Genomic DNA, 26818 nt, shown 5'->3' on the forward strand with positions numbered 1-26818 from the left:
GACCATGGGACGCCCATTTCAATTCCTGAGCCACGAAACTGCTAACAACGGATGCATCTCTCCTGGGGGGGGGGGGGGGCTCATATGGATGGGCTTCACACTCAGGAAGCCTGGTCCCCCCCAGGAAACAGGTCTTCAGATCAACCTCCTGGAGCTTTGAGCGATCTGAAACGCCCAACAAGCAGGGGGGGCACCGGATCTCACCCCCTGTGTCAGGAAGACATCCAGCTGTGGCTTTGGGTGCGCCATCATGGCATATTTCTCCAAGCCACTTATCTGCCAGACGTAAACAACAGTCTCGCCAACAGTCTGAGCAGGGTAATGCAAACTCACGAGTGGTTGCTGAATATGGGCGTAGCTCGCAAGATCTTCCAAGCGTGGGGCACCCCCTCGGTGGATCTTTTTCCCACTCAAATCAATCACAAGGTCCCTCAGTTCTTTTCCAGGTTTCAGGCCCATGACAGACTAGCGTCAGATGCCTTTCTCCTACACTGGGGAACAGGTCTTCTGTATGTGTATTCTCCCATACCTCTAGTGGGGAAGACTTTGCTGAAACTCAATCAAGACTGTGGAACCATGATTCTGGTTGCACTGTACTGACCTTGTCAAATATGGTTCCCTCTTCTGGAATTGTCCTCCGAAGAACCGTGGAGATTGGAGTATTTTCTGACCCTCATCACTCAGAACGAGAGGCTGCTTCTGCATCCCAACCTCCAGTCGCCACTGGAAAATGCACAATCTCCAACTGGCTAGCAGATTGCATTTCCTTCACTTATACCCAAGCTGGGCTGACTCTGGAAGGCCATGTCACAGCTCATATTGTCAAAGCCATGGCTGCATCGGTGGCTCACTTAAAGTCAGCCTCCATTTAAAAGATTTGCAAAGCTGCAACATGGTTTTCAGTCCACACAATTCACACTACTGCCACGACCGTCGGTTTGGGCAGTCGCTGCTGCAGAATCTGTTTGGGGTTTAGAATCCAACTCCACCCCCACCCCCACCCCCACCCCTTTTTGTTCTGTTCCAGGCTACATTCTCAGCTAGTTGTATATAGGTTTCAGATTACTCTCCATTATGTCCTCGCCGTTGTGAGGCCCAATTGACCAATGTTTATTGTTTTGAGTGAGCCTGGATGCTAGGGATACCCCAACAGTAAGAATAATACAGCCTGCTTATCCTCGGAGAAAGCAAAGATACTTACCTGTAGCAGGTATTCTCCGAGGACAGCGGGTTGATTATTCTGACAAACCCGCCCACCTCCCCCTGGAGTTGTCTTCTCTATTTCTCTTTTACTCGTAATTGAACTGAGGAGCGTGACGAGCAGGAAGGCATGGCAGATGCGCAGTCGGACATGTGGTGTGCTAGAAAGCGCCACCAAATTTTTGTTATTTAGGAATGCTGGTTCCTGGGCCAGCGCGGATCGCCGACCCAACTGTGAGAATAATCAGCCTGCTGTCCTCTGAGAATACCTGCTACAGGCAAGTATCTTCGCTGTACACCTAGTTGATATCCCAGCACCTAAAACTACATGCCATTTACACCAACCCCTGTGCAAAGATTTACATGCACTGGGCCATATTCTATAACTATACGTGTAAATTTGGGAATGCCCACCACGCCCCTTTTGAACTGCACGTATTAGAATTTAGACGCAGAGTACGCTTAGCGAGTTGTGCATGTAAATTCTAATTATTGCTTGTTAAGTGCTGTCATCAATGCTGATTAGCTTGTTAAGCCAATTAAGTTACGTACATTGTTATAGAATACGCCTGAATTTCGACATGGGTCTCTAGACACGTTATATAGAATCGGGCAGTAAATGTTACCCATGTAAAAAATGTTTTTTTTTCCTTAGTCATCTCCCTCCACCAGTACAGTTAAAAGCGTCTGTATTGTGCACTTTTTCCTGCAGGGCAATTTACTTTTGAAATCACATAGCTAGTTCTCATTTGCAAATGTACTTGCAGATCCCGAAAATTGCCCACAATATCTGAATATTATCAGAACCAGAACTTATGGGCTTAGTAAACAGGACTGATCTTCACAGCTGGGGTCTGAATGAGTTTTCAATGTCCGCTCTTAACGGGAACCATTAAAGATCACAGCAAGGACGAGAATGCTATGGTCTCCTCCAGCATGCAAAAGCCCCTCGTCGCAGGGGCTGCATATGTAGCCAGGAAAGTTTTTGTACCAGTCTGATGAAGAATGTCCATCGCAGATCGCATGATTTTGAGGTTTCTTTCAGGGTTAGAAATGTTGGTTGCTTCTTTGCCCTCTCCTTTTAAAATACAGTAAGAATACAAGGTACTAGACTGCATTACTCACAATTTAAGAATGGTACAGCAGCATATCAAGGAGATTAACGAGACAGAGCTGCCTCTGGTCATTTGTACCTTGGCATGATCTCTGGTTCTTGATACACCAAGTATCACAGCTGGTGGCAAAAGAGAGGTCGGTATGTTGATTAACACTGACAGTTTTTAGTTATGATCATCATTTCTGACACTCTGTACAGTGTTTCCATGAGCAGCCCTTATTCCTAATACTGTTTCATAGACGTCTTTGCCAACTACTGTGAGCAACAGTACACTGGCTGAAGTCCGTTTAAAAACCCCCCACCTTTCTAGCAGCTTTGAATGCTGCTCTTTCAGCAATACATACTGCTGCATCTAATCTCCTAGACAGCTGCTCACTGAAAGTGGAATCCAGGCAAGGAGGGACTCTAAACTTGCTATATAAAAATGTTTCCCCAGAGGTATCTCTTAGCAGGTGCAAGAAGCCCTGCAATCCCAGAAACGTATGCCACACAAGTAGCGTTTTCCACAGGAAGAACTACCTAGCACATCACAGTAACTCAGAATTACATGCTTACTAATCTCAGATTCTGAAAGGGTTATTGGGGTGTTGCCTTTTGAAGCACAGTCCAGGGAGTGGGATGGCGCAGCTACCTTCCCACGAGACAATGCGAGCCTGTGTGCTAGTACAATCCCCCCCCCCCCCGCCAAACCCCTTTCTCTTCCACTGCTTTACGAAGAGCATGAGGTAGGGTTACATGCAGTTAGTTTGACCTCCTCTGGCATAAAGTAGATGGGGAGCTGTAAATACTGGAGCTGTCTCCCCTTCTCATGAAGTGCTGAGAAATGACAGCAGACAAAGCCCATACCAAACCTGGCCTACATTGCAGGTAAGATTGATACTGCCACTCCCCCCTCCCACGTTGTCATCTGATTCATCTCATAATAGTGTTGCCCCAGTTAACTCGGAGGTAGAAAAGGGGAAGAACAGCATCTGTCTTAAGGTCACTCATGTCCCCATAGTAATAACTCCTTGGGGGGGGTTATTTAACAAGAAAAAAAAACAACTGTTGTAGAAAAGTAGAAACTTAAGATTCTTAAAAATTTCAAATTCACTGCACCCCAAAATATATCCACTTTATGGGATATTTCATTACCCACCAGAATGCCTCTTTGTCCCCACTGTGCCAGTACCTTCTCTTTCCGCTTAATGCCAAGTCATCCCAAAGCTGTGACCTGGCATTAGTAACTTAAATTGTACACAAAATCTACTGGACCTTTGGAAACCAGAATGTTGTGAAAATCTCCTACTGAGATGTGATTAGTTTGGCAGCACGAATTGAGCAGGGCCACCTCCAGAAGAACGAGCTGCAGTTTGGTAGGTAACTGTGACGCTCATGGTTGACTCCGTTTGCGGTACAGGTATCCATTGCTCACTTGGTTCATGATTACCAGCCCAGTTAAAACTGGGCACAGAATGGACAGGTACCAGGAAACACCGGTAACTGAGGCAGTAAACCATAAGGAACACATACCCAAGAAAAGGCTGCAACAGCCCAGCAAGTACCCGACGAGTCCTGATGTAGCGTGGTATGTCTTCAGCTTTGCCAGGGACCAATTCTTCAGCAACTTGGGGTACAGAAGGGTTGTACCTGCCACACACTGCAAGCCAATAAACAGCACTGTGATTAAGCCGATCAATCCATGCCAGGTGACAAAATGTGGTTTGCTGTTGATATGTTTGTTATAGCTGATGATGGCCAATCCCAGCAAGGCACAGAAGAGGGTCAGCAGCTGCACTGCCCAATGGATACGGACCCTTATCTTTCGAGAAAAGGAGCGAACCAGGGAGCTCTCTGGGGAGAACACAAGCACAGCCTCCGTCATAAAGAAAGAAAACTGCAGAGGGGAAAAAAACACAAAGATTTAATCTTCAGCACAGTACTGCAGTTTGAAAAAGAAACCGTGTGGTGAATGTGAGGAAGGACGATGGCTGAGCAAAGTAAGGCTAGTGCAAGGACACAAGCTGGTAGCAAGTGTTCTTTAGTGTGTGTGCCTTGACTAGATTATAAGCAGCACTGAGCAGGAAAGGATGTTTCTTCCATCAACAAGCAGGATTGAGTCTGGCACACAAGTGGATGATGTCATCCGATGGCAGCAGGACAGAACAGCCTTTCCAGACCTCGGCATGCATGGCCCTTCCCACATGCAACAGCCTCTTCGGTTTTGTTTTCTCTGCTGTGCCAAACAGAGACAAAAAAAAGTGCTCCTGTACAGATTTTTTTTCTACAAAGTTTTCTTCAGGTCCTTCTTTATTATGTTCTCAAGACTATTAATATATCACTGCGGTCAGGATTTAGATTGTTCCACAGAAAAGTGGTGTATCAAGAATCTAATAATAATAATAATTCTAAGTGTCTTTTATGCTTAGGTCCTGCTCACTATAAGAGTGCAAATATTGAGCTTGAAAGGTCACCATCATCTTTGGCATCCTAGAATGCTCCTGTACACGCTGCTGCCGACTACACTCTTTATGGGCTGTTGCGGCTCACCCCTCTTTTCTGCATGCTCGGATTTTGCACACATGCAGGAGCAAGGACAGCCGGCTTAGTTGCAATCCATAGAGGGTGCCACTGGCTGCAGCAAGTATGGGGGTGTTCTGGGCTGCTGGCGGGGCTTAGGGATTCCTGCCAGCTCAGGTATTGATTGAATTTGGGGTCTCCTTTGGGGGGGAAACAGTGTGTGCCCACCCAGTTTGGTTGGCATATCTGGCTACAACCCTGGATCTGACCTAGTAGAGCACATCTTATATTCTGATGAGGAGATCTGAGCTGTGGGAGAGCACTTCTGTCCCAGCATTATCAGATATTATCGCCCACTTGTGTGCCTTATCAATCCTGCTGTCCATGCAACCTAAAAGAGATAAGCAACATTACATTTATTTCTTATGCTAGAGAAATGATAAGCAGTAACAAATGTGGGTTTGTGGCAAAAATGTTGTGCGTTGCTGTAATTTTGATGTTACCAGACAAAAGTGGCAGACTACTTTTTTGGGTTCATCGGTTTCCTTCCGCTCCTTTGGGTTTCTAATTCATTCTGACTTATTCTCTATTGGCTACGCCACCATAAGCCCTTCATTTGCGATTACCCATGTTTTTCCCCTTATTTTTATATCCTCCTCCCAATTCAACTAAGCTGCTGTAGATGTTAACTTCTAGCTAAGGCCTGTTGCTGTATCTTCCAACAGAAACTCTATTATAAATTGTTATTTTAGCCACTGTCTATCGCTTTTGAGTGGCAGTTGGGACTCTGTTTCCAGAGGCTGCTTGAGGACTAAAACTCTGATCAAGGAATCAAAGCTACAGCATGGCAAATTAGCAGTAAAATTTGAGAGTCCGAGATCATAATCCACATACCTTGGCTTATAAGCGCAGTTTATTACTACCAAGGTGTGTGCAATATTAACCCATGTGGAGACACTGCACTGAAACAAACCAGATACTGTCTGTATCCTCACACACCCTACTTTCCTCATCGGTTTTTCCATCCCAGGCCATAGTTTGCACCCTTAAGATTGGTAACGAAGCAGCACTCAAAGAGTAGAATTGGTTAGGGAGAAGAGAAGCGGCCAGACCGTTTTTATATCAGCACTTCTGATCCTACTTTGCTTTTCCTCTTTCTTCCTCTTGGGTAACCTGGGACAATAAAATGCAGCTCTTTAAGGAACCTTATTCTACCCCAGCACTCTGGTTCAGCTGAGGAACACTGCCCCTTCCAGCCCCAGAACAACATTTCCATATCCTTCAACGAACTCCATGCTGCTGCAAACACTACTTCTGTTCTTCCTGGGGCGTGAGATGAGAGAGCGAGGAAATAGTACTGCAATGTTCCCTCATACTCACAAGACAGCTCCACAAAAGCAACCACCTGCCACTATCGGCCTCAGAAACTGCTTTACAAGTACCCCGCCAGTACTATGCCCTTCATCCCCCTCCATAGCAGCAGAAAACACCCAGTACCACAGCTTAGCTCAACCTCCCTCTTTACTGTCATTATGTGACTCTCCTACATGGAGACAGTTGCGGTAAAAGCTATCAAGCAAGATACTGATGACCTGTTTGGATTTTTTTTTTTTTTTTTTACTTACAGCTAAAGCCATTAAGAAAGGATGCCAGGAGAAAATGCCTACAAAAGAAACAAAAAAAAAAAAGGTTACTGTAAAAATTATTTTAAAAATATTGTATTGTGCTCCAAAGCTCTCATTAATGGTCATTACACATTAACAGCCGAAATTAATATGTGGTAACTGCTAAGCCTTTTTTTTTGTAGCTCCTAGGGGCATTTTGACAGAGTTGTTGACATGAACTGAATGGCAGGTGTATCTAACTGCATCTCCTCCACTGCTAACTCCAGACTTCGTTCCTTTTCCCTCGTGGCACCTTATGCCTAGAATAGACTTCCTGAGCCTGTATGTCTAGCTCCATCTCTACCTGTTTTCAAATCTATGCTGAAAACCCACCTTTTCACCACTGCTTTTGGCTCCTAGCCACTACTCAATTGCCCTCCCCTTGTTCCTTCTCACCCAGCACTTCCCTCGCCCTTAATTGACTTGTCTGTCTGTATTTTTAGATTGTAAGCTCTATTGAGCAGACTGTCTCTCTGTGTTCAGCGCTGCGTGCGTCTGGTAGCGCTATACAAATGCCAATAATAATAATAATGCTATTTATTTGTGAACCACTGAAGTGCTTCTGGAGAAAGGGGTAAAAGGAAATCTGTTATGTTAATACAGATGTTGTTACCACGTATTAACTATCATGCCTATTCCTTTACCCCTAAATGGTAAAACCAATACAGTGCAGTCACATTCCTTTGTGTGTGTCGTTCCCCCCCCCCCCAGGTTATAATCCTAGCACAGTGCAGTCACTGTTCCTTTACCAAGGTTCAGTTATAAACCCCACCGCGCCGTCACTGCTTGCACCTACAGATTACAACTCCTGTGCGGGGGGGGGGGGGGGGGGGGAGGAACGGTGGGAAGGTAGGGGAGGGTAAATGGGGGAGGGGAGGGGAGGGGGGTTTGATAAAGCAAGTTATATATGTTAGAAAATACCAACACTGTATTGCATTTTGCTGGTTTCTTTTGAATAAAAAAGATTTAAACATAAACCCCACCGCGATCAGTCACCCCTTCTAAACTTCAGTAGAACTTCCAGAAGTGGCATCAGCACTGTTCAGTTATAAATCCTAGTGCTGTGTAGTCACCATCTAACCCTCAGCAAGACATGTAATGCCCTAAACAAACAAATGCATCTACAGCACTCACAAAATAAACAAGTGGTTTTGGGTCTTGTACCATGAATAATTATTATTTAGCCAAATCAAAAGGCAATTGCCGAACAGCATGAATTATTGTAATAAGTTTAATAAATAGAAAAAGTGGAAAATAATGCTGACAAAGCCCATTCACTTTGAATGGGCTGTGAAGGCATTGCTGTGTGGGAATCGCTAGCATGATTTGGTAAGCAGCCCTTAGTGTCTAAGTTTCTATTATTTACTTTTTAAGTAGGCTAATACGGTTACAACACTCCTTTATCCTACAATTTATTTTATTTGTTACATTTGTATCCCACATTTTCCCATACATTTGCAGGCTCAATGTGGCTTACATAATACTGTGAAGGCATTCGCCAAGTCCGGTATGGGAATGGTACAAAATGTTATAGTGGGATAGGGAAGATAAGATTCAATCAAGTTGGGTTTGAGGTAAAAGGGTTTGTCAATGTTCAATACGATCTTTGATAGTGAAGTGTTGCAGGGTTGAGTCACCTAAGTTGGGTCATTTGGATATGCCTTTTTGAATAGATGAGTCTTTAATAATTTTCTGAATTTTAGGTGATCATAAGTTGTTTTCACCACTTGTGGCAGTGCGTTCCACAGGCGCGTGCTTATGTAAGAGAAGTTGGATGCGTGGGTTGTCTTGTATTTTAGTCCTTTGCAATTAGGGTAGTGGAGATTCAGATAAGACCGTGATGCACTGGTACTATTTCTGATTGGGAGATTGATTAGGTCAATCATGTAACCTGGGGCTGCACCGTAGATAATCTTATGAACTAAGGTGCAGATATTGAAAGAGATACGTTCCTTGATAGGAAGCCAGTGCAGTTTCTCATGGAGTGGTGTGGCACTTTGGAATCGTGTCTTACCAAATATCAATCTGACTGCTCTGTTTTGTGCCGTCTGGAGTTTCATTGTGAGTTGTTCCTTACATCCCGCATAGATTCCATTGCAATAATCGACGTGGCATAATACCATTTATTGAATTAAATTACAGAAAACATCTCTTGGGAAGAAAGGTTTTAAACGCTTGAGTTTCCACATTGAATAGAACATTTTCTTTACGGTCGAGTTGAATTGTGAGAGGCAGCTGAAATATAGCTATGGATTTTTAAATTAGCTTAGTTTATTTGTGCTTTCTAAATGGAATAATTCCCCAACCCCCTTATCCACTGTAGTATTTCACAAGCGGTAAGAAATGCCTACGCATAAATTCCTGGTACCATTGATGGAACAAGCTCTTTTGCAAGGATGTGGTTGGGCGATCCCTACAAAAAGCATACATCAATGTTCTACTTACTTGATCCTGGTCTGGCAATAACTGTCACGCATACGGTCAACGTTAGTGCCACCAAATGTGCTGCCACACCAGAAGCCGCTCGTAGCCAGCGATAGATGTAGGTCTCGGTTTCAATACTCACTGCCATGACGGGACAGACCCCTCCTGGAGGCTCTGCTCCCTAAACCTCAGGAGAGATTCTTCCACATCTGCTCTGCAAACAGCAGAAACCAACCCCAGGAAGTGCAGGGATCTTACAGATGCCTTTCTTTGTTTCTGATCACCTATGCTGCGAAAACAAAATTTTTAAACAATTAACTTGCCAGTTGCATCCGCTTCATGACAGTAACAGACTGGTTGTGGTTGACAAACCTCTTCCTCCCCATCGCCCAAGTTCATTGTCGACTAGTGCAAATGCGCCTTAATTTGAGATTAATACACTTGCACTTGACCATCCGCTCGCAGGTTCCCTGGTGAGGAAAGGAACAGCACTGTTACCTCGATCCCTTTCTTTCATTCCCGGCACTGCTCGAACCCTCCTTCCGCTTTCTTCTTGCAACCGCAACACCAGGAAGACTGTCTGTTCTCTGTCTCCGACGTAACCAGACGCTGTGCCACGCGCCTCTGACGATATTCTTCGCTGTGCGTCCTACGCAACGAACGCAGCGACAGCGACGTACCAACCACAGACGCTCTTGTTGTGCGTGTTACGCGCCATGGCGGTGCCCAGAAGCGCAAGCAATATGTTTGTTAATACGTTTTATTGAATTTTGGTAATAAAGTATAACAAAACATTGATGAAATTAGGTATGTACTAGAGGTATTGCGAGCGCCCATGAGCTAACGGGCTGTATGGTTTAGGAAACATTACTTGCGGACGCTACAGAGGAGCCTCAGTGCATTTTGGGTTTTTTTTACCCAGTTTCGCTACTTAACGTCGCACAGCGAGTCATCATTTTTGAGCGACAGAAGCTGCGTAGTTGTCTTAGCGCTGTCATATTTTTTGAGGGGTTGGAGTTGTGCATTTAACAGGAGCTGCGTATTTAGCGTAGCGCTGCTGGGATTGACATTGCTAGCGTATTTTGCGTAACCCTGTGTTATGGCGAACGGTAGTAACAACAGCCGCATTGAATGTATTTTCTTCAGTGAGTTTCACCCCACGCTGGGGCCCAAGATCACCTATCAGGTCAGACGGGCTCTGGCTGCAAGAGTGCTGCTAGAAGCTTGTTTTTTCTTTCCAAGAATACTAGGACTAGGGGCGTATGCAATGAAACTACAAAGTACTAAATTTAAAATGAATCAGAGAAAATATTTCTTCATTCAACGTGTAATTAAACTCTAAAATTCGATGCCACAGATTGTAGTAAAAGTGGTTAGCTTAGCAGGGTTTAAAAATGTTTGGATAAATTCTTAAAAGTCCATAAGCCATTATTTGTTTTCCACTGGAGGTGGCTATCACCTCACGGTACTATGTAAGCCACATTGAGCCTGCAAATAGGTGGGAAAATGTGGGGTACAAATGTAACAAATACATTATTAAGATGGACTTGTGGAACATCTACTGCTTATTTCTAGGAGAAGCAGCATAAATGTATTGTACTTTTTGGGGATTTTGCAAGGTACTTGTGATCTAGATTGGCTACTGTTGGAAACTGGATGCTGGGCTTGATGGACCTTCTGTCTGTCCCAGTATGGCAATATTTATGTACTGCAGTGATAGGTGCAATGTGTAGCATTTTTGGAGCACTGAAAAGGGGCTGGAAATAGCTTTAACTTCTGTTCTGTGTGTAAATATATGTTTATACATTGTGTGTGGATTTTTACCATGAATCTGAAACAGGCCCTCGGCTAGTAAATCAGGAGACAAGAGGCAAATGATTCCGAAAGCAGGACACCTTTATTTGCTAGCAATGAACAGTACTGAGTTCAGTCTCAGGATACTGCCTCCTGAGCATCATCTGACATTCGGTCTTATACAAATTAGTGATCATGCGCATAAAACACACCATACGTCACACATGCGCAGTCAGGGCTGGTCTTAGGCCGAGGCGGCCGCATAGGGCCCCGCGCGGCGCCTCAGTCAGCCTCTTCCCAAGGCCGATGGCGATCCGATGACACGCTATTCTGCCTGCCCTGGCGCCCTCTTCCCCCCAACCAACAAGCATGCTTTTTCTTTTAAATTTACCCACCTCCGTCGCCGACTCGCTGGAATCTGACTGGACACTGCAGAGCACAGCAGGCTTCGTCGCTGAAAGCGCTTCTCCCCCTCCCAAGTGCACCCGACGTCTCTAGCAGAATGGAGAAGCTTCGGGACACTGAGAATGAACGAATCAGGAAGCTTCTCCATTCTGCTAGAGACGTCGGGTGCACTTGGGAGGGGGAGGAGCGCTTTCAGCGACGATGCCTGCTGTGCTGTCCAGTCAGATTAGAGCGAGTCGGCGACGGAGGCGGGTAAATTTAAAAGAAAAAGCATGCTTGTTGGTTGGGGGGGGAGAAGAGGGCGCCAGGGCAGGCAGGCAGTTGAACATGGGAGCGGGAGGGCAAGGGAGAGAGGACCTGGACATGGATGGCAGGGCTCAGGGAGAGAGGGGGACTGCTGGATAGGGATGAATGGAGGGGGCAGGGGACAGAGAAGCATGGGAGGGCAGGGCTCAGGGAGATAGGGGAATTGCTGGATAGGGATGAATGGAGGGGACAGAGGAGCATGGATGGGAGGGGAATTGCTGGATATAGGGATGATGAATGGAGGAGGCAGGGGACAGAGAGGAGCATGGATGGGAGGAGGGCAGGGCTCAGGGAGAGAAGGGAATTGCTGGATAGGGATGAATGGAGGGGGCAGGGGGCAGAGGAGCATGGGAGTGCAGGGCTCAGAGAGATAGGGGAATTGCTGGATAGGGATGAATGGAGGGGGCAGGGGACAGAGGAGCATGGGAGGGCAGGGCTCAGGGAGATAGGGGAATTGCTGGATAGGGATGAATGGAGGGGACAGAGGAGCATGGGAGGGCAGGGCTCAGGGAAAGAGGGGAATTGCTGGATAGGGATGAATGGAGGGGGCAGGGGACAGGAGCATGGGAGGGCAGGGCTCAGGGAGATAGGGGAATTGCTGGATAGGGATGAATGGAGGGGACAGAGGAGCATGGGAGGGCAGGGCTCAGGGAGAGAGGGGAATTGCTGCATAGGGATGAATGGAGGGGACAGAGGAGCATGGGAGGGCAGGGCTCAGGGAGAGAGGGGAATTGCTGGATAGGGATGAATGGAGGGGACAGAGGAGCATGGGAGGGCAGGGCTCAGGGAGAGAGGGGAATTGCTGGATAGGGATGAATGGAGGGTGCAGGGGACAGAGGAGCATGGATGGGAGGGCAGGGCTCAGGGAGAGAGGGGAATTGCTTTATAGGGATGAATGGAGGGGGCAGGGGACAGAGGAGCATGGGAGGGCAGGGCTCAGGGAGTGAGGGGAATTGCTTTATAGGGATGAATGGAGGGGGCAGGGGACAGAGGAGCAGAGCAGGGCTCAGGGAGAGAGAGGAATTGCTGGACATGGAGGGCAGGGGAGAGAGAAGAAATGTTGGGCACGAATGGAGGGAAGGAAAGACAAAGGAAGGAGATGCACATGGATGGAGGGGAAGGGATAGAGGAGAAATGCTGGACATGGATGTAGGGAAGGGGAGGAAAGTAGATGCACATGGAAGGAGGGGAGTGAGGAGAAATGCTGGATATGCATGGAGGGGAAATTGCTGAATTTAAGGGCTGCATTGGAACACTGAAGGCAGATGCTGACACTCGAGAAAGGATAGGGACAGGGCTATAGATGGTAGACAGGACACATAAGGACACAGGAGGATGGTGGACATGGTGAGAGAAAAAATATCAAATGGAAAGAAGACACTGCATAAAACAGAAGACACTGGGACCAAAGCGAATAGAATAACCAAATGATCAGACAACAAAGGTAGAAAAAAGTATTTTATTCAGAATTTATTAATTGGAATATGTCAGCTTTTGGAAATGTGCATCTGTGATATTTTGCATGTAAGTTTCAATTTTTCTAGTATTGCTGCATGCTGAGTCTGACTTCTTGAGGTAACTTTCCAGTTCAGTATTTTGCCTTCATATCTGTTGTGTCGTGTTTTTCATGTGTGATCAAGGTGCAGTATCCTGCTAGCGTGTAGCATTTGCAGCCCTTTTTGTCTTGTTTTTTTTACGAGGTAGTGTATCGGTGTTTTAGAGCCTTGTGTAATTACAGTTCTGCCTTTCCACGCATAAGGTTGTGCTCGTCCTGTCCTTGGAATTAGTGCTGTTATGGTTTGGTAAGGTTATGAGTGTGTTTTTGCACAAGTTTGTGTATAGTGTTTTGCAGTGGAGAGATTGTATGTCCGCACCTCTGACCCCCCCCCCCCCCCCCCCCCAGGGTTATGAGAATTGGAACTACTAATTGTAGTGGACTTGAACTGAATAATTTCGGGGGGGGGGGGGGGTCATGATAGCATTGTGCTTATTATTTCAATCAGTTTTTCTGTACAAGTTTAGCTTCATTTGTCTTTATTTGAAATTTCATAAATAAAAGTTTTCTAAAAATTGAATAATATTATCAATGGGGTGGAGCTGGGGTGGGGGCGGGGCTAGGATGGGGCCCCCACCAAATTGGTCTGCATAGGGCCCCGCACTTGCTAAGACCGGCCCTGTGCGCAGTAATTGCACATGCGCAGTACATTAGTAGTTCTGTAGTTCTCACAGAGAAAAGATACGTCAGTTTCATAGCTTTCACAGAAATTGTTACTTTGCAAGAAAATGTAACTTATTGCAGTGTTCCAGCACGTTCGCACAATACAGCCTCTATGCATAGATCACGAGACTGCTTTGGCAGAGCCTGCTGCCTTCCCTACACTCCTAACTTGCTGACTACTACAATTTATCTAGCTGCTAGTTAACAAATACACACTACTAGTAAAAGTTCAAACTGCACAGATTCAGGTCTTAATCTAGGCTCATTATATGGAAACTGAGATCTTGATACAAAGCAAAAGTGCAAATGTGAATGCAAGGTCCAAATAGAAAATCCTGTTAGAACAAAAGTTCACAAAAGTCCAGTAGTTATTCAAATGTGGAGCATGCCACAGGTAAGGCAAAAGTTCATAAGTGTTATGCACAAGGGCGGAGGTCATCTTGGCAGTCCCGTAGATGCTACATTACAGAGTCGTCCATTCCTACAAATCTTTCCTGTCTGCAAGAGAAGACTTAGCTTTTCACAGCTATGTTTAGTTCATGATTTCTTCCCACATGATAGTCATGTGCAGGGAAAATTATGGTCTCCCTGTAGGGGATGATCTTGGACTCGCTGAGGTGGAGACGGAGGAGGGAAGATTAGAAGGAAACACAGGACAAGTCTTCTCAAGGTGCTCTCTGAGGGAGGAGGGAGAAGTCGTTGTAAAGGTGCTGGTCTGGGGTGGGAGGTCAGTTTTTTGGACAAGAGGAAGTAGCAGCTTTTCTCTTTCCACATTGTGGTGCAGGGATTTAGAAGTTTGTATATTTTTCACTCAATAATGAAGTATCTGCAAGGCTTTCCGGAAGGCCGCAGTGGAGGCTCAGGATAGCAGCAGCAAGTGGCGGGCAAGGAACTGCGCCCTCCGCCTCAGCAGCCATCCCTGGAGTGCTGTGTGACTGTGACCGCTGCCACTACGGCTACAGTGTCACCTTACCAGCCCTGCCTGGGCTCCGAGTACGTGGCCGGCCCGCCGGGAAGCGGCCTGCTCTTTTCCAACGGCTTCCTCAAAACAGAGGAGAGTTCAGAGCTCAACCGAGCGAGCCCCAGCCGACATACCATCAGGAGCAGTAGCAACAGCACTGCAGCCTCTAATTCTGGGCCTCTCGCTTATACCAGCAGCAGTAGTGGTGTATTACTGCTCCCGGCTGCCGCTCTGGGTTGCTGAGCGGCGGCTCTAGGGATCCCCCTGGCTTTGCTTACCATGTCAGACGCAGTCACCTCCTGTTCTTCGAGACCTGAGACAGAGCGTGAGGTGAAGGTGAGGCAACACGTGAAAGAGGGCGCAGGGGCCCGCGCCGAGGAGAGGTTGAACAGGCCCCGCGTACGGTCAGGAATACTCTGCTCGCGCTCCACCAGCATCAACCACTGCAAGCCTTCAAGAAGGAGCCCGCGGCGGCGGCTAGCAGAGCCACAAGCCTAGACAGTGTGTCCAAATCAGTGGAAGATTCTAGAGGACAGTGGAGGGCAGACGAGCAGTGCAGCTCTCAGCGGCAACGCTAGAATTACACCGCGAGGGACCGAAAGGATTGGGCCCAGTCGGACCTCTCCCCCCCACACACACATGAGCCGGTGCCCGCGCTGGGACCAGCCCACCCGCGAGGTGAACTGCGAGCTGATCGCCAGTGCCTGCCCTCGGCGGAGAGTGAAGAGACCGTGGGTAGGACCTCGCAGCTCAGGAGCCATGAGAGACCCAACAACGGAGCACCAGGTTAGGACTGGGTAACACGTGAGGGAGACGGGGGCTCCCTCGGCAGAAGAAACATGCCTCAAAGCTATAGCCTCCTGCACTGTATCTGTCTAAAACCAGAGGGGTTGTGAACCAGTTCTAACCTCTCCTGCAACAGTGTCCACCAAATTGAAGAGAATCTGATTAAAAGAGTTGGGATTTGAATAAAAAAAAAACCAAAACCTTAAATATAAGAATGGCCACAATGGGATAGACTGTAGTCCCATCGAAGATCGAGACCAGTATCCTGTTTCCAGTAGTGGCCAATCCAGGCCATGAATACCTGACAGCACCTTAAGGGAGTAAAACAGATTTTATGTTGACTATCCCAGGTACCAGCAGCAGATTCTCCCAAGTTCTTCTTAATATCCATCTTAATATTCATCCTAAGATCTAACACGCACCCACTCACCACAACACGGTCCTATCAGTAGTTCACAGTGAGCAGAAACCAATATGAATACCATAAAACTACTCCTAACAATCTACCCCTTAACACTGATCCACCTAATAGCAACCACCCCATTATCAGAAAGCAACATTATACCAATATTACACAATCATCAAAGTTTGACTAGATACACCTCACCTCATCATACCGACAACAGCTCTAACAAACGAAGAACACCAACATGCGGACAAACACAACAAAAAGGAAAGAAAGGTCCTAACAACCCCACCTTAACAAAGACAAGACAACTAATAAAAGTCCATACAACACCAAACACAGTAGACCCATTCCAAACAATCCAAATGGGCTACATTAACGCCAGATCCGCCGTAAATAAAACAGAAATACTCACAGACTGGATCATGTCAGAAAACCTTGACCTACTCTTCATCATTGAAACCTGGATCCATGACCAAAAGGACCCTATAATTCTAGACCTGTGCCCACCAGGATATAAAATCACGAACTGGACCAGAAAGGAAAATCATAGCACTAATCTTTCGATCCCACTTCACAACTGAAACCACTGTTGAGTCCATAACACCTCAACTTGAAATTGCCTCAATCAGAATCCACAACAAAACCCTACGCAATCATTTACTACTACTACTACTACTTATCATTTCTATAGCGCTACTAGACGTATGCAGCGCTGTACACTTGAACATGAATAGACAGTCCCTGCTTGACAGAGCTTACAATCTAATTAGGACAGACAAACAGGACAAACAAGAGATACTACTACTACTACTATTTAACATTTCTAAAGCGCTACCAGGGTTGTGCAGTGCTGTACCATTAACAAAGAAGGACAGTCCCTGCTCAAAGGAGCTTACAATCTAAAGGACAAAAAGTGCAGTCAGTCAAGATTGAGGCAGTCTAGATTTCCTGGATAGAGGTACAATGGTTAGGTGCCGAAAGTGACATTAAAGAGGTGGGCTTTGAGCAAGGATTTGAAGATGGGTAGGGAGGGGGCTTGGCGTATGGGCTCAGGGAGTTTATTCCAAGCATAGGGTGAGGCGAGGCAGAAAGGGCGGAGTCTGGAGTTGGCGGTGGTGTCTTGTTTTACAGACCTCCAGGTAATTGGAACAAAAGCCAGACAAACTTCATGGACTTCATTTCAAACACATGTGTAACTAACTCCAATATACTAGTATTAGGAGACGTTAACCTACACCTAGAAGACAAACTCTAATAACGCACGAGAATGCAAGGAATTAATTGGACAGAAACACCCTGGACCGACCACTACAAACTAAACCTATCCCTACACTGGCGGAAGAAAGGACTACAACAAATACAAGAACACACATCCTATAGCACAAGAGGTCAAATAGACACGAAAACATTCTGGCAAATGATGTACAATAACGAATGGACAGCACAAACTGACTCCATACACTACCTCATAGATTGGGATAAATGATGCAAAAGAATATTAGATGAAATAGCACCCTTACAAACAAGAACCTTGCACAAACACAACGCGATGGTTCAACGAAGAACTGAAAAAACTTAAAACACAATACAGGAAACTCGAACGAGCATGGGAAAAAAAAAAGAAAAGATGATCTTACACACAACGCTTGGAAACAAACACAAAGAAAATACAAATACGCAATAAGATGGACCAGAAGATTATACTATAAAAACAAAATAGGGACTAATCACAAAGATACGAAAAAAACTATACCAAGTTGTGAATAAACTCCTAGGCACCAACTTGGTCACTACAACGAATACAGACATCCCACCTGCAGATAAACTCACCAAATATTTTAATGAAAAAATCATAAACCTACGCAACACGCTACCTCAAGTCAGTACTGACATCGAAAACTTCCTTAATGAGCTGGACCCAACCTCTGGTGAATACCTGGCTGACCGAACCTGGTCGAACTTTGCTCTCTTGACCACCGAAACAGTTACCCAGGCGATCAGGAGGTTCTCCAACTCATACTGCAAACTATATACCTGTCCCAGCTACCTACTGAAATCTGCCCCGGATCGATTCATAACAGACCTCATATCCCACCTAAATTACATGCTACAACAAGGTCTCTTCCCCAAGGAAAAAGGCAATATTCTACTCACCCCAATACCAAAAGATTCCAAGAAAAAAACAGATGATATAACCAACTACCGACCAGTAGCGTCCATCCCGTTGGTAGTCAAACTGATGGAAAGCATGGTAACCAAACAACTTACAGATTATATAAGCAAATTCTCAATATTACACAAATCACAGTCAGGATTTTGCCCCCTCCATTGCACCGAAACAGTACTACTCTCCTAGCCAAATTAAAAAAAGAAATAGCAATAGGCAAAAACATTCTCCTCCTCCAATTCGACACGTCAAGCGCTTTTGACATGGTAAACCACAATATATTAATAAGACTACTAGACAAGTTTGGGATCAGTGGAAACATACTCAGCTGGATCAAGGGTTTCCTAACCACAAGAACATATCAAGTAAAGTCAAATTCAAACATTTCATCACCGTGGTAAGCAGACTGTGGAGTACCACAAGGATCACCGCTATCACCGACCCTCTTCAACCTAATGATGATCCCATTAGCCAAGTCCTTATCCAACCAAGACCTTAACCCTTTCATCTACGCAGACGATGTCATACATTCCTTACAAAACCAAACTGACAGAAATCTCCAACGAAATCAAGCTAAGCTTCAACATCATAGACTCATGGGCTAATGCATTTCAACTAAAACTCAATAAAGAAAAAACACATTGTCTTATCCTCTCATCCCAGCACAGCACGGATAACCCCACAAGCATCGACACACCAGATCACACCCTCTCTATCTCAGACAGCCTGAAAATCCTAGGCGTTATAATGGACCGTAACGTAACACTGGAGAGCCAAGTAAAATCCACGACAAAGAAACTGTTCCACTCAATATGGAAACTCAAACGCGTGAAACAATTCTTCCAGAGGGAAATATTTCGCAACTTGATACAATCAATGGTAATAAGCCACCTAGATTACTGCAATTGAATCTATGCAGGATGCAAAGAACAAACCTTAAAGAAACTTCAGACCGCTCAAAACACAGCAGCTAGGCTTATATTTGGAAAAACGCGATTTGAAAGTGCAAAACCCCTCCGTGAAAAACTACACTGGCTCCCAGTCAAAGAACACATTGCTTTTAAAATCTGCACCATGGTTCACAAAATTATCTACGGCGAAGCGCCTGAATACATGACAGACTTAATCGACGTACCAACCAGAAATGCATCTGATCAAACCGAGCATATCTAAATCTACACTACCCAAGCTGTAAAGGTCTTAAATACAAATCTACCTATGCATCCAGCTTTTCCTACATTTATTTTATTTATTTATTTGTTGTACTTGTATCCCACATTTTCTCACCTATTTGCAGGCTCAATGTGGCTTACAATGTTCTGTTATGGCGTTCGCCATACCAGAGTAAAAGATAACAGTAGGAGTTACATAGACAGCATGGATGACATAATAGAATTAAGCAAACAGATATAGGAAGAAAACAATTCAGAATATAAGGTAAAGTGGTGATGTGTTACATAAGCACACAAATGTGGAATGTGCTACCAAAAACCTTGAAAACAACGTACGACCACCTAAACTTCCTGAAAATACTAAAAACCACCCTGTTTAAAAAGGCATACCGCCCCCTCCCCAATCCAACCTAAATGCCTGACCTCGGCTACACAAGAAAACTAAAGCACTTAATGAACATAACTCTACTCCTCCGCTCTATGATTCTTATTGTGGTTCTGCCATATAAACTTGGTGGCTTTTTTTTGTCTCATTTCAAACTGAGTAAGAGGGAGAAGTAAGTAGTATGATTTTCAAAAGAGTTGCATAGGAAGAGATATGATGAGGAAGTATTTCTAGTAGGTACAGAATGTGGTTATGACAGCAAAGCTATTAAATAGAAATAAAACAAAAAATAGAAAATAAGATATGTTTTTTATTGGATTAACATACATTTTTTTATTAGCTTTCAAAACTAACCCTTTTTCAGATCTGATATTTGTCAACATTTGCTCATTTCTGAATATATAACAAACACAAAATCAGTCTCACTGGAAGAGGGTGAGGTGGATTAGGTGAGAGATAGGGAGAGATGGATGGGTGGCAAAGCAGTATAATTTTATGGTTTATAGTGGGATAGAAAACCCAGGTCTTAAGCCCTGTCTGATGAGTGTCAAAATATTTCATCATTTTGACTTAAAAGGTTCTCTTCTCTCTCTCTCTCTCTCTCTGTCTCACCCATCCAGCTCTCCCTGTTATTATTATTATTACATTTGTACCCCGTGCTTTCCCACAAATAGGTTCAATGCAGCCTACATAGTAAATAGAATTACATAGTCTTGCAGGAGGATAGTTGAGTAAAACATAGTAATAGTAGGGTTATAAAGATATGTGGATTGAACATGGAGAGGTAAACGAAGATAGGATGAGCAAAAGGAAAAGAGGTTGGGAGGGGTTAAGGAGTAAGAAGGATGGAGAAGAAAAGATCGAGGGATAAGCGAAGGAGATTGGGAGAAACTGGTCTGAGGTATGATTATCGTCATGACAGAATCATGTGGGTGGGCTGAAAGTTAAGTTGGGTCGTTAGGGTAAGCTTTCTTGAAGAGATGGGCCTTCAACATTTTTCTGAAGGGTAGATGGTCGTTGATTGTTCGGATGGATCGTGGCAGAGCGTTCCAAAGCTGGCTGCCCAAAAAGGAGAAACTTGATGCATAGGAAGTCTTGTATTTAATACCTTTGCAGTTGGGAAGGTGTAAATTAAGGTAAGTACGAGAAGACGATGAACTGTTTCTGGCTGGGAGGTCGATGAGGTTATTCATGTAGTTAGGAGATTCTCCATATATGATCTTATGAATCAGAGTGTGGACTTTAAAATTTATTCTTAGTCTGATGGAGAGCCAGTGAAGCTTTGCTCGAAGAGGTGTTGCGCTATCAAATTTTGACTTGCCAAAGATAAGTCTGGCGGCTGTGTTTTGGGTAGTTTGAAGTTTCTTCAGGATTAGAGTCTTACAACCTAAGAAGACACTGTTGCAGTAGTCTGCGTGAGTAAGTACTGTGGATTGCAATAGAGGGAAGATATGATTTTACTCGTTTCAAAATCCACATCATGTTGAACATTTTTTTGTGATGGATTTAGCATGATTTTTGAATAATAAATGGTTATCAATCGTTACTCCAAGTATTTTTAGGTTATCAGAGATAGAGAGTTTGACGTCTGGGGTGCTGAGAGTACTCTGGAGAAATGGAGAGTATTGAGATGAAATGACTAGACACTGTGTTTTCTCTTTGTTTAATTTCATCTTGAAAGTGTTATCCCAAGAGGTTAGGGTGGTCATGCCAGTATTTATTTTGTCGGAGATTTCAGATTAATTGGATTTAAAGGGGATAAATATGGTGATGTTATCAGCATAGATGAATGGATTATGGCCATGTTTGGTTAGTAACCTGGCCAGGGGAATCATCATGAGGTTAAAGAGTATCGGGGAAAGCGGAGATCCATGCGGTACCCCACATTCAGAAGACCATGGGGATGATATGTTTGTAGTCCCTTTGACTTGGTAAGGTCTTGTGGTAATGAAGCCATTTATCCAGTTTATGATATTGCCACCGATCCCAAGTTTGTCCAGAAGTTTGGTTAGGATAGTATGATCAACCATGTCAAAAGCGCTAGATAAGTCAAAGTGTAGGAGAAGGATATGGTTTCCAATTGCTATTTCTTGTTTACATTTGGATATTAAGGTAAGAAGTACCGTTTCAGTGCTATGGGCTGAACGGAAGCCTGATTGCGATTCGTGCAGGATGGAAAATTTCTGAATATATTCTTTGAGTAGCAAAGTCACTCTGTTTTCCATCAGTTTTGTGATTAGAGGGATGGAGGCAATTGGACAGTAGTTGGTGATATCGTTTGCAGGTTTTCTTGGGTTTTTTGGTATAGGTGTTAGTAATATAATGCCATGTCTGGTGGGGAAAGAGCCTCGCTGGAGTAGGAAGTTTAAGTGGGAGGTGAGATCTGAAATAAAACATGTTGGGGCGCCTTCCAAAAGATAGTTGGGACAAGGGTCAAGTTGGCAATAGGACCTGGAGAGTTTAGAGATGGTTTTGGTGACTTCTTCAGTGGTGAGGAGGGTAGAATTAGTCCAACATCGGTCAACCGGTATGTCATCAAATCCGGGGTCCAATTTGTCAAGAAAGGTGTCAACAGTGAAATTGTCTTGAGGAATCGAGTTGCGAAGATTGATGATTTTGTCGTTGAAGTATTTAGCTAACTGGTCAGCAGGACAGTTAGAAGGTGTTGTTACTGGATCTGTGTTTAGGAGAGTTTTTATAATTTTTTTATATCTGCACCAGTTACTGTAATTTTTTGTGTATAGAAGTCTCTTTTGGCATGTTTTATGGCGTATTTGTAGTTCCTTTGTGAATGTTTCCATGCTTTGATTTGCTCCATGCTTTTTCAAGTTTTCTGGTTTGTGACTTCAGGTTTTTCAGTAAATCGTTAAACCACGGTGAGGGGTTACATTTGCGTAAAGTCTTGGAGTGTAGTGGTGCAATTTCGTCCAAAATCATTTTGCATCTACTATCCCATGTAGTAAGGAAGAGATCAGAGTTAGGTTTTGTTGAACCAGTTATTAGCATAGATATGTTGCCAGAATTATCCTTATCAATTCATCCTCTGGTAAAGATGGTTATAGGGTTGTGTGATATGGACTGGCCCTTTTTACGCCATTGTAAGGTTAGGAAAGCTTTATAATGGTCGGACCAAGGTGTAGGAGACCAATCAATATTAGATATAATGAAGTTGTGATCGGTGGAGAGTTTATAAGAGATAACATCAAGCGAGTGACCCTTGATGTGAGTGGGTTGTGATGGAGGTAGGATAAGGTCACATAGATCAAAAAGATCCATACATTCTCGGGTGTGAGCAGATTTGGAGTTTTCTAGATGTAAGTTTAGGTCGCCTAGTAAAATTACATTAGGGTTGTTAATGCACGAGTTAGATATAAAGTCCATGAAGGTAGAGTGGTTGTGGATCCAGTTACAAGGGGGTCTGTAAAATAAAATACAAGTTAAGTGATCGCTTAGTGTGGGACTGTGGAGTTTTATTGAGGCAATTTCAAGTTGCGGGGTAAAGCTTTCTGAGATGGGCTCAGAGAAGAAGTTGGATCTAAAGATTAATGCTATACTTCCTCCAATTTTCTCTTTTGTAGGCCAATGTAGGATTTTGTAGCCAGGAGGGCAGAGGTCAAGTATGATGGCATCTTCAGAGTCACGTATCCAAGTTTCTGTGATGAAAAGCAGGTCTAGATTGTCAGACATAATCCAGTCGGTGATAATTTCAGCTTTATTGACTGCTGATCTGGCATTGATATATCCCACACGGACGGGTAAGTAGGGTTCTGTTGCATGAGATGATGGGCGAATATTTATAATTTGTCTAGTTTTTTGTATTTTAGTTTGTTGTTTTAAGTGTTTTTGATGTTATAATGTTTGTTGAGTTATCTTCTGCTTTTGTTGAGACTGCCGCTGTTTTTAGTGATGATTGGTTAAGTGTTGAAAGGTTTTTATGGTTTTGGCAGTTCGAGTAGATGTGATTTTCTTGGGTATTCTTTTGTGATAATGAAGGACTGGTATGATATTGATTTCCAAAGGTAGGGCTTTGGAGGTTGCATGGATAAGAGCAAGTGAATGAATGACAACAAGTATTTTTAGGAAGATCATTTTGGTCAACAAAATAAACGGTTTCTCACCTAACCCACCTCACCCTCTTCCTGTGAGACTTATTTGAATGCTTTTGTGATAATTATCAACATGTACTCATTTCTGATCTGAAGAAGGACTAACATGGCTACCACACCACTTTACTCGCGAACAGTCCTGAAAGCAGAATTTGGCATAGATCTTGCTGTCTTAACCCATTAGTGCCCAACATTCCCATATGGGAGTTTATTATGGGAACATTGGGCACTAATGGGTTAAGCCAGATTTGTTAAGCATGTTTCTATCCTAACTGATACAGGGATTGAACTGGGGACCTACTGTACTTTACCATTGGGGAAGCCTCTCTCATGCTTTTAAAAAATTTGTACAATTATTCCTCCACTCAGAACTGGCCCAAAGGTATTTTTAACACCCTAGACAAGCCCCATAGTGCAATATCCCCTTTTCCATTTGTACCTACTTTGGATAGGTAATGACTCCCTTTTCACCTTTTGAAGTAACCCCCCCCCCCCCCCCACACACACACCCACCAGTATTTCATCTCTCCTCTCGTGGTCCCATGTCCAGCTTCTCCACTTTTTCTTCCTGTCTGCCATTGCTGCTATTGCCTACTTCTTCCTGGGCCAGCACAGGGCTTTCCAGTAGAGCCCAGAGTCTTCCCCTCAACTTGCTTTCTTTTAGGGGAGAGCAGGACTCTATTGGAACGTCGCACGCTGACTCTGAATACTTTTTGTGGTGTTCAGGGAAGAGGTAGAGTAATAGTAGCAGTGGCAGATGGGAAGGAAGAGGGAGGGGATGTTGGACAAGGGATTGGGAGAGGAAAGAGGTAATGAGAATGCTCTCCTAGTGCTTTGCCACCCTAGATAGAGGCCTTCATGAAGGTTTAAATAACGAAGCACCCCTTGCAACTGCATGTGCTTTAAAAATATATCGCCCAAGTTGCAATTTAAGATGGGTTGATAAATTGCTGCTAGATATACCTACTTTTGAGCAGATTGGACTTAATATCTATTGTGCCTCTATGGTCCAAGTTGAGGGTGCAAGACTCTGGAATGCATTGCCTTTTGAGTTGCAAAGCATCAATTCTCTGTTACAGTTTAGGAAACACTGAAAGCCCACCTCTTTAATTTGGCTTATTGTACGTAGGCATGACATTTTGTTTAGGTGTACTATGCTTTTTGAGCAAGACTGTCTGGTGTGTTTTATTGTTATCTTTTGTCTGTATGTTTTACATTGTACACCTTCTAGAACTGTGGATAGTGAGGTTAATAAATATTTTAAATAAATAAAAAATAATCCTCCTAGTGGCATGGCCAGCCCTCACTCTACCACGTTCAATGGAAGGCTGTTTTCTGTATTCACCACTCTTTCTGTCAAGACTTTTTGTTTTTTAACCTAATGTTTGAATCTTTCCTAATTAGTCTGTTACCATGACCTCCTTGTGTTGCCAGGGGGATGCCAGACGAGGAGGCTGTCAATGTTCATGGGATAATTTGTATTTCATTTTCTATAGCAACTGCTGGCACAGAGTGGATAACAATACATAAAAATCAAATACAGTATTAAATTATAATATAAAAATCATGCATATTCTTAAAAACAATTACAGTAACATTACTAAACTAGAATAATACCCAAGCTAACAACCATATATCTATCTCAATGACACAAATAACCAAAGGCCCTGTTTACTAAGCTGTGTTAAGGGCGTGCTAGTGTTTTAAGCTCGTGTTAAACACTAGTGTGTCTTAGTAAACAGGGCCCCAAGATTATTTACCCCAGAACAAGATATAAGATGTGCGGGGAAGAGAGTTCCCCAGTGTGGGAGTGATTGCTGATAAGGTCCTGTTTGTAGTTCTGATCAGCTGAAGATTTTTATAGAGTGCACTGCTGAACGTGTAGCCTGACTTGACTGCAGAATGTGAAAAGGGACACATCTAATCACCTTTGTCTATAAACTGAGTCAACCATAGTAGTTTTAACTTACTCTCATGCTATTATTTGTGGATAACCTGAAAATCTGACTGCCTTGTGCATTATGGCTTGTCTTTCCTCCGGGTTATATGTAGCTGGAATGCTTTATGTTGATATTGCCAAGGCCTTGGTTCAGAAGATGGGCTGTGAAAGTATGGAGTGTTGCAATGAACCTAGAACTCTCGTTGTCATGTTCAGAGCTGGAAACATTCCAAGACTCGGACTGGCCCAGTACCTAAAATTCAGAGCCTAGTGCCTGACAGAATGGATGCTGGGGAGAGGACACTGATACAGCAATTTATAATACATGTGAAAACAATTTCAGTGCAGCATTATGCTAAATGGACCATCGGTCTGATCCAGTATGACTGCTTTTCTCGTAGCGCTGCTGTGTTATGGTCCATACAGTAACAGCTCTCATTGTGAGTATGAAGTGATTTTAGGGATGATTTCTTTTTTTGTTCTGTGTTGCAGGTCCCAGAAGAGTACATTTCACGAGAACTCTTTGACACGGTGCAGGTTTATATCATCACCAAACCAGAACTACAGAACAAATTGATCACGGTGTGAGTAGAATTTAGGAAGAAACTTGGGGAAGATAAAGATGGGGTAGAGCAAGACTCCAGGTGCAAATCTGGGATTTTAAAATACATATGGATTAGCTGTATCATTGGTAAAGCAACCGGAGATAACACTCGTGCTTCTGCTGTTTGGCATTCTAGTTATACAGCAGCTGATGCCTATTTACTAATCACTAAGTAAGTGTTAGGCCTTGTCCCCGATCTTCCCCTTGATTTCTCCTCTCGAGAACATACTGGCACTCATCATTGGCTTCAAATGGATTTGTTTTACACGTAGCATGACAGGAATGAACCTTGCTCTGTGCCAGTGAGCAAGTGATCATAGTAACATAGTAACATAGTAGATGACGGCAGAAAAAGACCTGCACGGTCCATCCAGTCTGCCCAACAAGATAACTCATATTTGCTGCTTTTTGTGTATACCCCACTTTGATTTGTACCTGTGCTCTTCAGGGCACAGACCGTATAAGTCTGCCCAGCACTATCCCCGCCTCCCAACCACCCGCCCCTCCTCCCAACCACTGGCTCCGGCACAGACCGTATAAGTCTGTCCAGCACTATCCCCGCCTCCCAACCACCAGCCCCGCCTCCCGATCCTGACTAAGCTCCTGAGGATCCATTCCTTCGGCACAGGATTCCTTTATGCTTATCCCACGCATGTTTGAAT

The 26818-nt window shown here is 44.2% G+C and overlaps 2 protein-coding genes across 8 annotated transcripts in view; one reads left to right on the forward strand and one right to left on the reverse strand.

Moving 5' to 3' along the window:
- Positions 1–1711: 1711 nt before the first annotated feature.
- Positions 1712–26681, reverse strand: LOC115471787 (cytochrome b561 domain-containing protein 2). 3 transcript variants are annotated; one of them, XM_030205619.1, is made up of 5 exons: positions 26671–26681; positions 9277–9484; positions 8926–9193; positions 6442–6479; positions 1712–4193 (listed from the first exon to the last, which is right to left on the reverse strand). In XM_030205619.1, exons 3-5 carry the CDS (start codon positions 9050–9052, stop codon positions 3690–3692), a joined length of 669 nt encoding a protein of 222 aa, XP_030061479.1. In that variant the 5' UTR covers positions 9053–9193; positions 9277–9484; positions 26671–26681; the 3' UTR covers positions 1712–3689. The 3 variants fall into 3 exon arrangements, with proteins under 3 accessions (XP_030061479.1, XP_030061480.1, XP_030061478.1); XM_030205620.1 differs by lacking the exon at positions 26671–26681 and having other exon boundaries at positions 9403–9492; XM_030205618.1 differs by lacking the exon at positions 26671–26681 and having other exon boundaries at positions 9277–9486.
- The window catches only part of NPRL2 (NPR2 like, GATOR1 complex subunit), a 114525-nt gene continuing 97333 nt past the window's right edge, over positions 9627–26818 (forward strand). The window contains exons 1-3 of one of the 5 annotated variants that reach the window (XM_030205613.1): positions 10008–10090; positions 23086–23262; positions 26045–26136. Coding sequence is in view for 1 of the 5 variants with exons in the window: in XM_030205612.1 (XP_030061472.1) it covers positions 10004–10090; positions 26045–26136 (179 nt within the window). In the remaining 4 variants the exon portion in view is untranslated. Of the gene's footprint in view, positions 9712–9935; positions 10091–23085; positions 23263–26044; positions 26137–26818 lie in introns of those variants that run through there. The other 4 variants (XM_030205616.1, XM_030205614.1, XM_030205615.1 and 1 more) reach the window with 4 other exon arrangements.

Source organism: Microcaecilia unicolor, chromosome 6 (assembly GCF_901765095.1).
Source record: "Microcaecilia unicolor chromosome 6, aMicUni1.1, whole genome shotgun sequence".
NCBI lineage: Eukaryota > Metazoa > Chordata > Amphibia > Gymnophiona > Siphonopidae > Microcaecilia > Microcaecilia unicolor.